General features: G+C 62.3%; 1 protein-coding gene across 4 annotated transcripts in view; it reads right to left on the reverse strand.

The window, feature by feature from the left end:
* The window catches only part of ESPN (espin), a 30,291-nt gene extending 17,906 nt beyond the window's left edge, over positions 1-12,385 (reverse strand). For 2 of the 4 annotated variants that reach the window (XM_046001041.1, XM_046001051.1), the window contains exons 1-2: positions 11,939-12,385; positions 8,913-9,106 (exon numbers count right to left, since the gene is read on the reverse strand). In XM_046001041.1, coding sequence (XP_045856997.1) covers positions 8,913-9,106; positions 11,939-12,232 — 488 coding nt within the window. In that variant the 5' untranslated portion in view covers positions 12,233-12,385. The remainder of the gene's footprint in view (positions 1-8,912; positions 9,107-11,938) is intronic. The other 2 variants (XM_046001078.1, XM_046001086.1) reach the window with 2 other exon arrangements.
* Positions 12,386-13,211: the final 826 nt, after the last annotated feature.

Raw genomic sequence — 13,211 nt, forward strand, 5'->3', positions numbered from 1 at the left:
ACTGTGAATCCCCAAACTTTCTGTCTCACCTCTATGCCTTTGATTGGGTCCCCCTCTATCTGGAATGCCCTTTCTTCCTCCTCCCTAAGACTCAGTCCAGATCCCCTCCTCCATGAGGTGTGCCCTGATTTCCCCAGGCAGAGCAGGCCTTTCCTACCTCCGTGCCCCATATGGCCCTGGGCTCACTCCAAGGACTGCCTGTCACACTTGACTGAAATTAAGCACTTTTGGCTTCTGCCTCACCAGGCGACTGAATTCCCAGGGGCCAGAGTAGTAGGGTTGCCAGATAGAATACAAGATGCCCAGTTAATTCTGAAACTCAGGGAAACAAGAAATCATTTTCTAGTATAAGTATATCCCAAACAAGGCATGGAATATACTTATACTAAAATATTATTTGCGGATTATCCAAATTAAAGTTCAATTGGATATCTTGTCAATCTGACAGTTCTACAGGCGGCCACCACTCACGGAGCACTCCTGGTGTGCGTGATATTGATGGACAGGTTCTCACTGGATGCCCTAACTTAGGTCTTATTGGCTTTCCCATTTTTGTAGATGGGCAATCGAGGCTCAGGGGCTGTGACCTCCTAAAGGTAACACAACTGGTAAATGACACTTGAGTGTATGTTTGTGATGCAGGGCCCGGTGCATGTAATAGGCACACAGGAAAGGCCATTCCCTGTCTTCACTCCTGGAGCTTTCCTAAGGTCCAGCTTGCAGCTGTCTCTGTCCCTCATCCCTGTTCCTCAGCTGCTGAGGAGGAGTCCCACCTGGGGAGCTGGGAATCAAACCCATGAGGTGGAGTGCTGCTGGGAAGCAGGGAAGTTGCCCCCGCCACTGAAGGAGCCCCCCCCCCCCCCCCCCCCCGTTTTCTGACTTCCTAACAGGGTGGACAGCCCAGGGCGCAGTTACCATAGTTGGACACTAGGTGGAGCCACAATCTAGGCCCAGACGCGAGAGCAGCCGCCTCCGCGGGCAGGGAGCTGGGGCTGGGCCTGAGTCCCAGCAAGCAGGACCAGCCCTCCGTGCCCCCGGAAACGCACCTCTTCGCTTGACTAAATGTCGTCCCATCCGTCTGCCCCCCCCGATCTACCCACTGGTGACATCAGTCTCACACTCTCTACTAATGTCCATGCATGTCCTCCCTCCCGCATCCAAGTGCCAGCCCAGCTGTCCATTAACAAGCGCACCGGGCCGCCCAGTCGTCCGCTAGCTGCCCACTCGCCCACCGTCTTGCCACTCCTGACATGGCTTGGTCCCGTCCCCTCACACACTCCTCAGTCCCTCCTCCCTGCCCCAAGACACTTGTTCCTGCCTCTTCCCTGACCCCGCCCCTCAGGCCACCTGCAGCCCTCACTGGGCACCTCCCTGCTCTCTCCTTACTCCTGACACGGGCACCACCACCCCAGACACAGAGCTGCCATTTTTCTGGGCCTGATGTCCGGTGTGACAATTCGCGCATGTGGGGTGGAACAGGGACCGTGCCTGGCTGCCCTCCGTTTCCCCACCTGAGTCGGGGCCGTGGTGCTCACGAGCTGACACGGCACCTGGCAACAGAGACTCGCCCACACGCCTCTTCCCAGGAACACTCTGGCTTGCAGCCACCAGCCTCCACGCCCCAGAGCCACCATCCCCCCCTACACACACACATTCACATACTGATGTGACAGTAAGAGCCTGCTTAATGTTTCATGACCAACACTCAGCGGCCTGAATTATTCACCCCGTAACCAAGACACAGGGAGGGCTGGGGTCTGGGGATCCGAGGCTGAGGGGTCCACCACCCCGTACCCACTGCGATCTCTCTGGGGAAGCCTGAGGCAAGGTATAGAACGTGGGGTACCAGATCTGCCAGGAGCTCGGCCCCTCCTAGCACCCCCCGCTTGGTAGGTGTCCGTGATCCAGAGGGGTCCGGTCAGTCTGGGAAGGTCTGAGAAGGTCCGAGAAGCTGGCGCAGAGCAGGACTTGAGCAGGAGGGGGCAGGCATGGCCACAACCTCCTGCCGGGCCAGTGGCTGCCCCCTCAGCTGGAGTCTCTGGGACAGAGGAAGCGCTCCGCTCCCCAGATGCTCCCCCTCAACACCACTCCTACTAGCATTTCCATCTCTGCATCCTTGGAGCCACAGCCCCCAGCCCAGGAGGCCCCGGCACCATGGGGCCGACAGATACGCAGACGCGCAAGAGGGAGCAAGCGGGTCCTGGCCTTGTTACCCTCTTCTACTTTGGCCTGAAGGCAAGAAGGGCAGGGGCCCCCCAGTGCTCACTGGGGGGGGGGATTATAAAACTATGGATGAGCACATGGAACAAAATCAATTAATTTAGGTGGGGAGAGAGATAAATTTATAGTAGGAGTCACAGTGACCGATGACAGCGACAGCAGGTGCCGCTCGTGGGACGATCAATCTGTCCCAGGCCCTGTGATGAGCAGACGGACGTGCCGTCTCATCTAGTCTGCTCAGGGACCTGACGGGGTAGGTCCGGTGCACAGAAGTCTCAGCTTGCTGCAGGAGAGAGAGGCAGAGAAGGACCTGGGGCGTGAGCCCCGCCCAGCTGCCTCACAGTCCTGCCTCTTGTCTCTGTCAAAGTCAGCCACGGAGCAGGAGCAGTAAGCATCCACGAGACGCGCTTAGCGAGCCCTCAGCACCTGGCACGAGCCTGGAGCCGCTGTTGTATTTTGGGATCCTCCTCCCTGTGTCTCGGTGGGGGCCCTGCGGGCCCGGGGTGTCCAGACCCAGCCAACCACAGGTCAGGTGAGGCATTGCTTCTGCTGTGGAGCGTCACCCAGAGGAGAGAGGCAGGGTCCGGGGGTCCCTCTGGCCTCAGCATCCCACTAGCCCATCGAGTTGTAGCCCAAGTGACGCTGAGGGTGACCATTCCAGTCCCAGTCCCTGCCCTTGGCCCTGGCCACCACCCACCACCCTGGCTCTTCGCCCACTGGGCAGGGCCCTGGTGAGTTCTTAAGCTCCGGAGCCTCAGTGTCCATAGATGGCAATCGGGCATCATAATTGTCCAGCCTCTCCTTGGCTCTTATAAGAGAACAGAGGAGGAAGTTCTGGAAGGTCGCACATTTCCCCGGAGGGAAGGCGGCTCCTTGCTTCCTGGTGCCGCGGCCACATCCCGACCTCCCCCACCCGCTGGGGCTTCAGCAGTCACTTCCCATGACCAGCGCCAGGGGTTTCCCATTCCCACCTGACTTGGCCACTCCCGAACAGGTGTCTCTGCCTGCTCTTCTTGGTCAAGTCTCCTAAGCCTTCTTTGCTGGGCCCTGGCCTCCACCTGCCCTCCAAAGGTGGAGATGCCCCAGAATCTTCTTTCTGAACATACTCTCCCTGCTGGTGAGGTCATCTAATTTCCAGGGCCAAAGGTCACTTGCACCTGACACTCTTCCTCTCTCCGGCTTAGACCTGGAGTCTACATCTTGTCCCCACGCCCACCCACTGTCTGTGCGTGCACTGCCAAGGCCTCTGCAGCTTTACGTTTTTCTCCCTCAAACCCTCCCCGGCCGCCAACTCCGTTCTGGTAAAGGACACCACGATCCCTTCCCCTGAGGGTAGCCTGAGCCCAAACCCTAGGTATCTTTGGAGACCCTCAACTCTTGATGTCGTTAGCGGTCTCAGCTCTCTAGCAACAATCACATAAATCACATTTTTCTTCCCCTCTGGGAAGTTGGTGACATGAATGAGCTGCAAAGAGCAAGCAGGTCGCCGCGCGGTGATTCGAAACAAACCCGGAAGGCTTGCTGGAGATCTCCGCCCTTTGCCGCCAGGAGCTAGGAGTCACCAGCCCACGGAACCAGACTCAGATCAAAGAACAGCATTTCCAGCGGCCCTCCCCTTCGGCAATAATTTCGGTCCCAAGGAAGGTCACAAGGATCAGTTCTCGTCGTCGTAGGGTGAGGCTACCCTGGAAAAGTCGTGGGTCCTGCGGGGACTCTACCTCTCTTGTCCTCTCACTGTGCCTCCTGGCTTATTTGAAAAGATCCCAAATTAGGCCTGGCTCGGGGAAGAAATGCAGTCCTTACTTGAAGGTTCTAGAATAGTCACCTTTATACGCAACCCACCTGCAAGCCTGGAATATTTCCGGAAGCTTACCCTTCCCTGCAACTCTCCCAGACTTCCGGGCCTTCCTTCTGGTCCTCAGTGAACCCAAGCTTGATCCCACCTCAGCCTCTGCCTCTGGGGGTCCTTCTACCTGCCATGCTGCCAGGCCAGATTTTTGCAGGACTGGCCCCGCTCTTTACCCAGGTCTCAGATGAGCTCACACCTGCCCTAGGAGGCCTTCCTTGACTCCATCGATTTAAAGAAAACTTCACTGGTTTCTACCAAGGTAGCCCGTTTTGCATTATGGCCCTTGTCACTGGTGTTGTCTGGTTCATTCCAGGGACACATGTCACAAGGCTGCCACAAGCCAGGATAGGGCAGAGCCGTGAAAGGAGCAGACCCCTGCCATCCCAGAGCTCGGTTCCACTGGGGCACCAGCTGGCAAACCAACCCACAGGCACAGAAGCAAGAACATCTCTGAACACCGCACTTGCTCTCCATCTGTCCCCGATTGCCCTGGGAGCCTCCCTGAGAGCCGGCTCCAAGAAGCTGGGGGGCTCACTACCTCCCAAGCACCGGATGCCCGCCCAGTTGCTAGTTGTTGAGTGAGAAGCTATGGGGACGAGGGACATGGGCAGTGAGGCTAGGAACTCTGTGCCGTCTGCTCGCTCTTGGCCTCGGCTGGTCCATTTGCCGGATGGGCCCGGGAGACCCAGCAGGGAGCTCCATCTGAGGTCACCTGCAGTGAGCTGCACGCAGGGCTAGGCAAGTCCCAGGGCTCCCAGACTCCTCATTCACTCAACCAACACTCATGGCGTGTCGGACACTGGGCCGCCCTCACTAGTTGGGGAGACATGCCCCAGGGCGCATGGAGCAGAAAGGCAGGTGGCGATAAGGACCCGAGGGAGGATAAGGCAAGTAAGAGCTGGAGGGCGGGTGCGCTGCCGGGCGAGGGGGAATCTGAAGGAGGCTCTGGGCAGAACTTGCTGAGAAGGGGGGGGCACCAAAGCCTGGAGGGAAGGAGAGAGCCCCTGAAGGCTCTCGGGGGAGTTCCAGGCAGCAGGAAGAGCCTGTGGGGAGTTGGAGGGCTCCAGCCCTTGGGAGGAGCTGCACGGTGACTCTGGAGGCAGAACGGGGCGGGGGGGGGGGGGGGAGATGGGGGAGCCTCACGGTGGGAGAGCCGTGAAGGTGAGGCGTGGGGGCAGGGCAGAGGCGGGAGGGCCCCTGGGTCCTTAGAAGGAAACAGCCTCTCCTGTGGGTGAGCGGGCAGCCTGTGCGCAGTCTGGCGGTCTGACCTGCATCCTCAAAGGTGGGCAGAGCTGGATGGGATGAAGGCCAGGGCCAGGGGAGGTCTGAGAGATTAGGGACTGGAGCAGGAGTGGGAGACAGGCCTGGAGAGGAGGTACGGTTTGATCAAGGCCACACAGGGGACGGGGGGACCTCAGCTGCTCAGTGAACCTCTCTGAGACGCTGTTTCTCCCTTGGTCAGCACCGCGCCATAGGGATATCTGTCTGGCTCACTGCTGTATGCACGGCCCTTAGAATATTGCCTGGCACAGAGCGGATGCTCCATAAACACCAGCTGAATGAATCAGTCTGCAACCTGGGCTGCGTACAGAGCTGCCGCCTGGGGTGGTTATAAGGTGCAGATGGCCAGGTGGTGCTAGGCACTCAGTAAGCCCTCAGCAGGTTGGGGCTCATCCGAGTTCACCCTGACCTCTGGCCAGGGTGTTTTCCAATCTCTGTCCCTGGGCGGGGCTGGCCTCAGGCAGAGGAGACCTTGCAGGGAGGTAGGGCTGGTACAAAGCTTGGGGCAGACTGATTCTCCAGCTCGCTTTGAGAGGCAGAGCACAGCGGCCCCAGAGAAAGGAGGAGCCTGGAGCTCCTCAGCCATTCTCCCAGCCCGGGGGTCTGTGCTGAGCCCGGGGCTCCCCTCCAGCAGCACAGAGCCCAGGGGAGCACATGGTAGTGGCCAAGCAAGCCGGACTTCGAGGCTCCCTGCGCCTATGGCCCCTTCTCTGTCGGCCCTGACTGGAGGCCTGGATACCCGGCTCCCCTCCGCCAACCACTAGTGCGACTGGCCAGGAGGGCCGGGCCCCCGACTCCATCTCCCGAGACCCAGGGCCTGAAACAGCCTCAGCCTGGTTCCCACCAGCCTCCACGCCGTCCGCTTCGGGATCCCCTTCTGCAGGGAGGCTCATCACGGGGCAAGAGCGTCGGAGGTCCCCGTGGCGACTCTCCCACCTCTGGAAGGACTTGCCCGGTGGAATGGGATAGACCGGCGGAGGGAAAGGTGGGTGCAGGGTGTTCCTGCAGTCAAGCCTTTTCTCAAACCCCGAGGTGCAGCCTGGCCCGAGGACGCCCACCCCCTGCAGGTGGTCCTGCCCCCCTGCAGCGTGACATTTCCTCCGCCCACAGCCTCCCGGGGAGGGATCGAGTTTCTCACTCGTAGGTCCGGGAGCCCTTCCTCCCTCCCCGACCACGGTTGGTGGAGCTGAGCCCTTGTGAATAATTCACCACAGTTCACAGCAGCTCTGGGAGGCTCACGAGAGTGAAAGCTTGGAGCCACAGCATTCCACAGCCAGGCTGCCTGGGTCCCCGCACTGAGCCCTGTGGCCTGGGGCCGCCTGAGCCACTGCCCTCTCCATGTGCAGCCCGGGGGAGCAGGGGTCTCCATCCCCGAGACAGGAGGCTACGGGGACATTGGCCTCGGGCTCCCAGCAGGCCCCACCCCAGTTCCCACCTGCCCTCTCCTGCCTGAGCCCAGCCTGGCAACCTCAGAAAAGCACCTTCTTATCAGCCAGGTCACTCGCTGCAGCGGGAACGGGCCCAAGTCTTCTGACCACGTCTGTGAGATTCATAGAGCCCTCTGAGGGGCTGACGGCTCATCAGCCCAGGCCATCTGGCCTCAGGGTTGGCACCAGGGCCCAATCACGGCCAGCACCTGGCATGGCCTGGGCGGGGTCAGGGTTCCGCAGGCCCTGAGGCCGAGAAGGGGCACTGAGGCTGGGAACCCAGCCCGTGGAGGGCTCTTGCTCATCCTAGGCCCCAGGCTTTTCGGTGAGGAGGGGCTCAGGGGCAACCTGGGGCTTCGCCCCTCCAGGCCCAGGTCCTCATCAGCACTTCCAGAGGTGGGCTGGGGGTCCTCTCTCAGTTTACCTGATTTGGGCTAAGTTGGCATCGCCATTAGCCTGGCTTGTTGGAGGCCCGTCATGTGTGATGGGGGCTTATGGGTGCAGAAAGGGGACCACAGCCCATTCCTTTCCTCTCAGGACCTCAGTGTCCTCCGCGTGACATGAGGGGGTGGGGCAGGGGCAGTGGAGTCCCGCAGGGGCTGCAGGCCCGTCTCAGGGGCCACTACCTGGCCTCAGCCTGGAGAGTCGGAGCCGGGAACCTGGGACGGAGCCCGCCAGGTGCTGTTGCTGGTGCCACGTCGGGAGCCTGCCTCATGGGGGGTCTCCTACTCTAAATCACCGCCTTTGACATGACCCAAGCCCGAGCTCGTCGAGAGCAAAGAACCACAAGTGGCCTCTGGCAGGGTGGCCGGGAGACCCTGTGGTCCGGGACGCAGGTCTGCGGGCTCCCACTAACCAACCCGGGGAACTCCCTTCAGCAAGGGGACTGCAGGCCGGCCCGGGGGGCTCTCAGGGCTGCCCGACGCCGCCCCGGTGCACCGGGGCCCCACAGGCTGCCGGCTGCTGCCATCCTGCCCCAACGGCCGCGGGGCCAGGCGGGCCTCCTGCCTGCTCCCTGGGAGCCGGCGCCCTGCGGGCTCCCGCAGCATGGAGGGAGAGGTGAGGGCTGAGCCCTCGTCTTGCGGCCGCTCTCCTCCCGAGGCTCAGTCTCCTGTCGCCACTTCACGTCCCGGGCACCCACTTGGACTGATGAAAGTCACTGCTCAGGGCCCCCATTCGTCAGGTCCCTGGGGCCACTATTGTCCCACTCCCTCAGACACTGCCCCAGGACCCCGCTTCTTCTCAGGTGCGCCCAAGACCTGGCCCCTCCCTCTCCCCAGAACCCCCCAGGACTTCCCTGCTCTGCGTCGAGCCCCATTCCCCGCCCCCCTCGGTGCTCCGCACCCCACCCTGGGCAGCTCCCGGCCCACTGCTCAGCTGCTTTCTCAGAACTGAGGGCCCTGGGGGGTTTGGGGGCCGCACTCCCTTGCTAGTGGGAGTGGGCCGACGGGCCACGGGAAATGACAAGCTGCTGTCGGGGCTGTGGGGCCAGGAGGTGGGGTGGGGGTCTACCCAGGCAGCCCCTCCCTTCACTCCTCCTCCTTCTTGACTAGGGGCTCTAGAAAATTCTCCCATATCTTCATTCCTACCCCCATTTTAAAGATTTTTATTTATCTATTTATTTGAGAGCGAGAGTGAGCGGGGGGAGGGGGGAGGGGCAGAGGGGGAAGCAGGCTCCCCGCTGAGCAGGGAGCCCAGTGTGGGGCTCGAACCCAGGACTCCAGGATCATGACCTGAGCCGAAGGCAGACGCTTCACCGACTGAGCCACCAGCCATTTAGTCACCCACCCCCTTTCGAACAGTCCTGCGAATGGGCACAGGCCAGAGCTCGAGACAGCCACCTGCTGCAGGCTGGTCAGCTTCCCGGAGAGCAGCAGGTGATCTGGGCCCGCGTGCCAGCCTCCCAGATGCAGCCGCGTGCGCTGCGTGGGAGCGTCTGCTTGCAAAGCTCTGGGGCAAGCGGCTGTGGGGAGCCTTCCAGGAAGGGGACAACTTCAGCCTGGGTGGGAAGCATCTCTGCCCTGGCCCTCCGGCCACTGGGACGGCCCAGAAGCAGCAAGTCCCCCAGGATGCCGGAGGAGGGCAGGGCCCCGGCCCATACCACCCAGAAGACAGGTGAGGAGGGGCGGCCTTACCCGGGATGGTGCCTGACGAGAAGCCTCAGGGAGGGGAAGTCTCCTTTGGCGGCAGCGTAGTGGACAGGCAGGGCGCCTGTTTCCGTGGCCACGGTGGGATCCCCACCGCCATGATGCAGCAGCCAGTCCACCAACTCAGGGTGGCCGAAGCGGGCAGCCAGGTGCAGGACTGTGGCACCGGAATTGTCTTTGTCCTGTGGGGGAAGCGCCCGTTAGTCCTTCTTGCCTTCCCCCAGCCACGGAGGCCCTTCTGTCCTTGGGCCCCTAACTGGCCCCCTTTGACCCACACCTTTGCCGCCTGTGCCGGGCTTCCTGAGGCCTGCTGGCCATGACTGTGAACAGCTCGCATATAGGAGGCTTTTAGGACACGGCACTCCTGGGCTCCCCGCAGGAGCAGCGGTCGCCCAGATGCTCAGGGAACGCCCGAAGGAGAGAGCGGGTGACTGGGCTAGGCTGTTCTGGCCATCCCAGGCTAGCTTCAGGATTTGGGGGTGCACCCCCAGCATCTAACCCTTGGCTCCTTCCTCTCCCTCTCCCCTCCCCAAGTGTCACATGGAAAGAGGTCTCCAGGTTGGTGGACCTGCAATAACCCAGCATCGTGGGGGGAACAGCCCCTGCCTGGGCACGCGGCAGACTCTCTGCTCCGGGCCCAGGAAACGGGCTGTGTTCTCGCTCTGTGGAGGAGGAAGCTTCTGGGTACTGGTCACAGTGTCTGGACAGTCAGGTGTGGGCTAGAGGCGGCCCCTGGGAGGGGTTTGGGCTAGACCCTTCTCCCTGGCACCCCAGAGAGGGCTGGCCGATGGTCTGGACCCAGAAGTACCAAATATGTCATCCATGACCTTCCAGGTGTGTGTGTGTGTCTGTTGCAGGAGGGGCTGGCAGGTGCCGCTTATGTTACCTGGGCAAGGAGGGGGATCCCAGAGAGCCCACAAGTCGGGACTCAAAGGTTGGCGGGTGTAGGTGCGCAGGCAACAGTACGGAAACAGCACGAACTCCCAGCGCCAAGCAGGTGGGATAATGGAGAGGTGGGCAGAGAGGTGGGCAGGGGCCCGTGGATGGGGCAGCCGTGAGGGGGGGCATGGTTTCCTAGGATCAGGGAAGGAAGCCCCTCTCCCCACAGAGAGAGGCACTGTGGGGACAGGTGTGGCCAGGGCGGCTGCAGGAAGTGAATCTCAGAGGCTCTTGAAAAACAGGTGAGAGGAAAGAGGGGACAGGGGTCTGGGGCCATGACTAGTAAGTCATCTGTCAGGCTTCGGGGGTGGCTGTGGGGCTAGGAAGGGGGCAGCCAGAAGGTGAGGCAGGTGAGCGGCACACAGGCAACCTGAGGACCACACTGGGACCCCTTTGTATGCTGGGATGCCCAGTCTGTCCCCCTGAGCCCAGATCTCTGGGGAGGGGGAGGGACCAATAAGGAGAGGACTTGGGCCTATGGGCTCTGGCCTGTCCCCAAGGCTCCAACAGCTACGCAGGCCCTCACGTGCTGTGGTCCACACCATAAAGCTGCTTATCTCTGGGCTGAGCGGGGCTGGGGATCGAGGTCATCCTCCCACACACACACTTCCGTCCCCAGCACCCAAACTTGCTGGGAGGGAGACTTGATAAGCTGGACACAAGGCCACTTGTTCCCCCACCTCCTCTGCAGGGGCTGGGGAGGCTTCCGGCCAAGGCTGGACATTGGGACAGGAGGCATGCCATCTCCCGAAGGAGTGGGCAGGGACCATGTGCCAGGAAGTCTTGATAACAGAGCGGGCCAGGAGATAAGGGGTCTGGCCATCTCCCAGGAAGCGTCGGAAGGGGGACCTTGCCATCCTGAGGGCGAAGTGGAGGGATAGGGTCTGGTCATCCTTAAGGTACAACCAGCCACCTCGGCGTCACCTCTGTTTCCTTTCCTTCATCCAGTTAGCCCAGTGGTCTTTCCCAAGTGGATAACCAGTTCTGGTTCCTTCCTCCGGTGGCTCTTCCCCGCAACTAGGATATCATCCAAATTCCTAACACCAGCCTACGGTGGCTTCTCTGCCCTCCCCCCACACCACACCTGCCTTCGTCCTTGCTGATCCTGCCACAGGACAAGAATGTGTACGCCTCCGGGCTCTGCACTTCTTGTTCCCTGTGCTTAGAACTCTCTGATCAGCACACCTGGCCACGTCCTTCTCATCATCCAGGACTCCCCTCAGAGGTCACTCTTGCCTTGCCACCTTGCCCAAGCAGCTAGCTCCCCGACACCCCCCACCACAAGGCCCGGCACGACCTGACGGTACCCGCGGCGGCTGTCCATTGCCCCCACAGACTGGCAGCTCTGGGAGATCGGGGCACTCCTGAGTTCCAGGCCTAGTGCCTGTTGGATGCTCTGTTGCCCGAGGGAGCGAGCGGGAGAGCTACTCATCAGGGCCTGAGCTGCCCCCGCCTCTAGCTCAGGAGGGACCAGGTTTAGATCAGCCTGGGGGACACCGAGTGAGACCAGGTGGGGTCCCAGGGCAGGAAGACTCAGGCTGGGCTGGAGAAGCAACTCACAGCTGGAAGGCAGGAAGGTGTGGATGTCCCAGGGTCAGGTAAGGTTCCAGGGAGGCCCCATTTACCACGCCCATCACCCCTGCCCCATGTCCTGGCCCTGGGGACGCCTGGGTCTGGGCCTGGAGTGGACTGTAGGACTTTGCCCACCCCTGTTCCAGACCTGATCGCAGAAGACCCGGGCTTCTGATTCTGTGCCCCACCCACTCTCCAGGACTCCCCTGGATCTGTGCCCCCCCATCCCAGCTTAAATACCGGCGCAGGCAAGCCCCATTCCCTCTGGCTCCCCGTTACCCAGTGCTCTTCTCGGCAGTGGCCAAAGCTTGGCCAGGACATCTTCCCCCGTCACCGTCGACCTGGGGAGCCCACCCCATCCCAAGCCCTCTGGAAGGAGCTCGAAAGCAAGCTCAGTAGGGAGGCTCCCACTCTCACCCACCCTTGATCCACGGGGGGCTCTCGGCTAGAGCTCTCCCCTGGGGAGGAAGCCTCAGGGAGCCCAGCGAGGGGCGCAGACCCACCTGCACTCCACAGCCGCCCTTCGAGAGCAGCCACTGCAGGCAGGCGAGGTGGCCAGTGGCGGCGGCGTCGTGGGCCGGCGTGGCGCCGTTGCGCGCGCGGGCCGTGGCGGGCAGGGCGGCCTCCTCCACCAGGAAGCGCAGACAGTGCAGCTTGCCGGCGCGGGCGGCGTGGTGCACCGGCAGCGCGTCCAGCGGGTCCCGCAGCGAGGGCTTGAGCAGGCCCGCGGCGTGCAGGGACTTCAGCACGTCCAGGTCGCCCTGCCGCGCTGCCTGCAGCGCCCGCTCCAGGGCCATGGTGCCGTCCGAGGCGCCGCGACCCGCTCAGCGCGTTCCCCCGGGCGCCATGCACCTGTCCTGGGGCAGCGGGAGAGCCGTCGGGGCCCTGCGGCTGGGGGAGGCGGAGGTCTGCCCGCCGGGTCTCCGGCCCGCACCGCCGCGCCGGATCCGCTCCGCCTCCGCCGCGCTCTGGGCCTGGGGCCCCCGCGGGCGCGGGCTTAAGTCTGGGCCCCGCCCCCCGCGCCGCCTCAGCCCCGCCCCCGCCGCGCCGAGGGCCGGACTCCGGGCTGCGAGCGGCCAGTGCGCCCGCCCGGGACTCCGCTCCCGCTTTAGCTCACGTATAACTAGAGACCGCCCGGGGAGACCGCAGGTTCGAATCCTAGATCCAGGCGCTGGCGAGCGGATCCCCGGAGCGAATTAATTCATCAACCCAGTGCCCACGACGACCTCTTCCAGGCCCTGGGGGCACAAGCCAGCAAACAATTACTGCCATTTCAGAGTGAAGAGTGTCACCAGAGAGGGACTATGGGGTTAGAGAGGGAGTGTAGGGACTACGTGCGTGGTCAGGGAAAGGTCCATCTGAGGAAGTGTGGTGGGCTGGGTTCTGAAAGGTGGAAAGGGGCGTTCCAGGCAGGCCAGACTGCAAAGGCAAAGACCCTGGGGCAGGAACAGGCCACGCGAGTCCCTGAGGAGCTCTGCGTCTGTGCCAAAGTGGGGCAACAGGTGCTGGGCTCTCAGCCTTCTGGGGTTCCTTCAGGCCCCAGGAATTGTCCTCAGAGCCTCCTGGAGGCAGGAGAAAGAGGAGGAAAAGGCAGGAATGCCTGGGACGCTGGAGGCTCGGGTTTCTGGATTCAGAGGCTGTGGGGCTCAGAGAGCACCCAGAGCCTCTGTCTGGGATGGGGGGAGTCAACGGTGAGCTTGAGGGCCTGGGGCTGGCAAACGGGGAGAAGGGAAAGTAGGAATGCAAAGGCTGGGGGCAGTGGGGAGATGCAGCAGA

Source organism: Meles meles, chromosome 1, assembly GCF_922984935.1.
Source record: "Meles meles chromosome 1, mMelMel3.1 paternal haplotype, whole genome shotgun sequence".
Lineage (NCBI taxonomy): Eukaryota > Metazoa > Chordata > Mammalia > Carnivora > Mustelidae > Meles > Meles meles.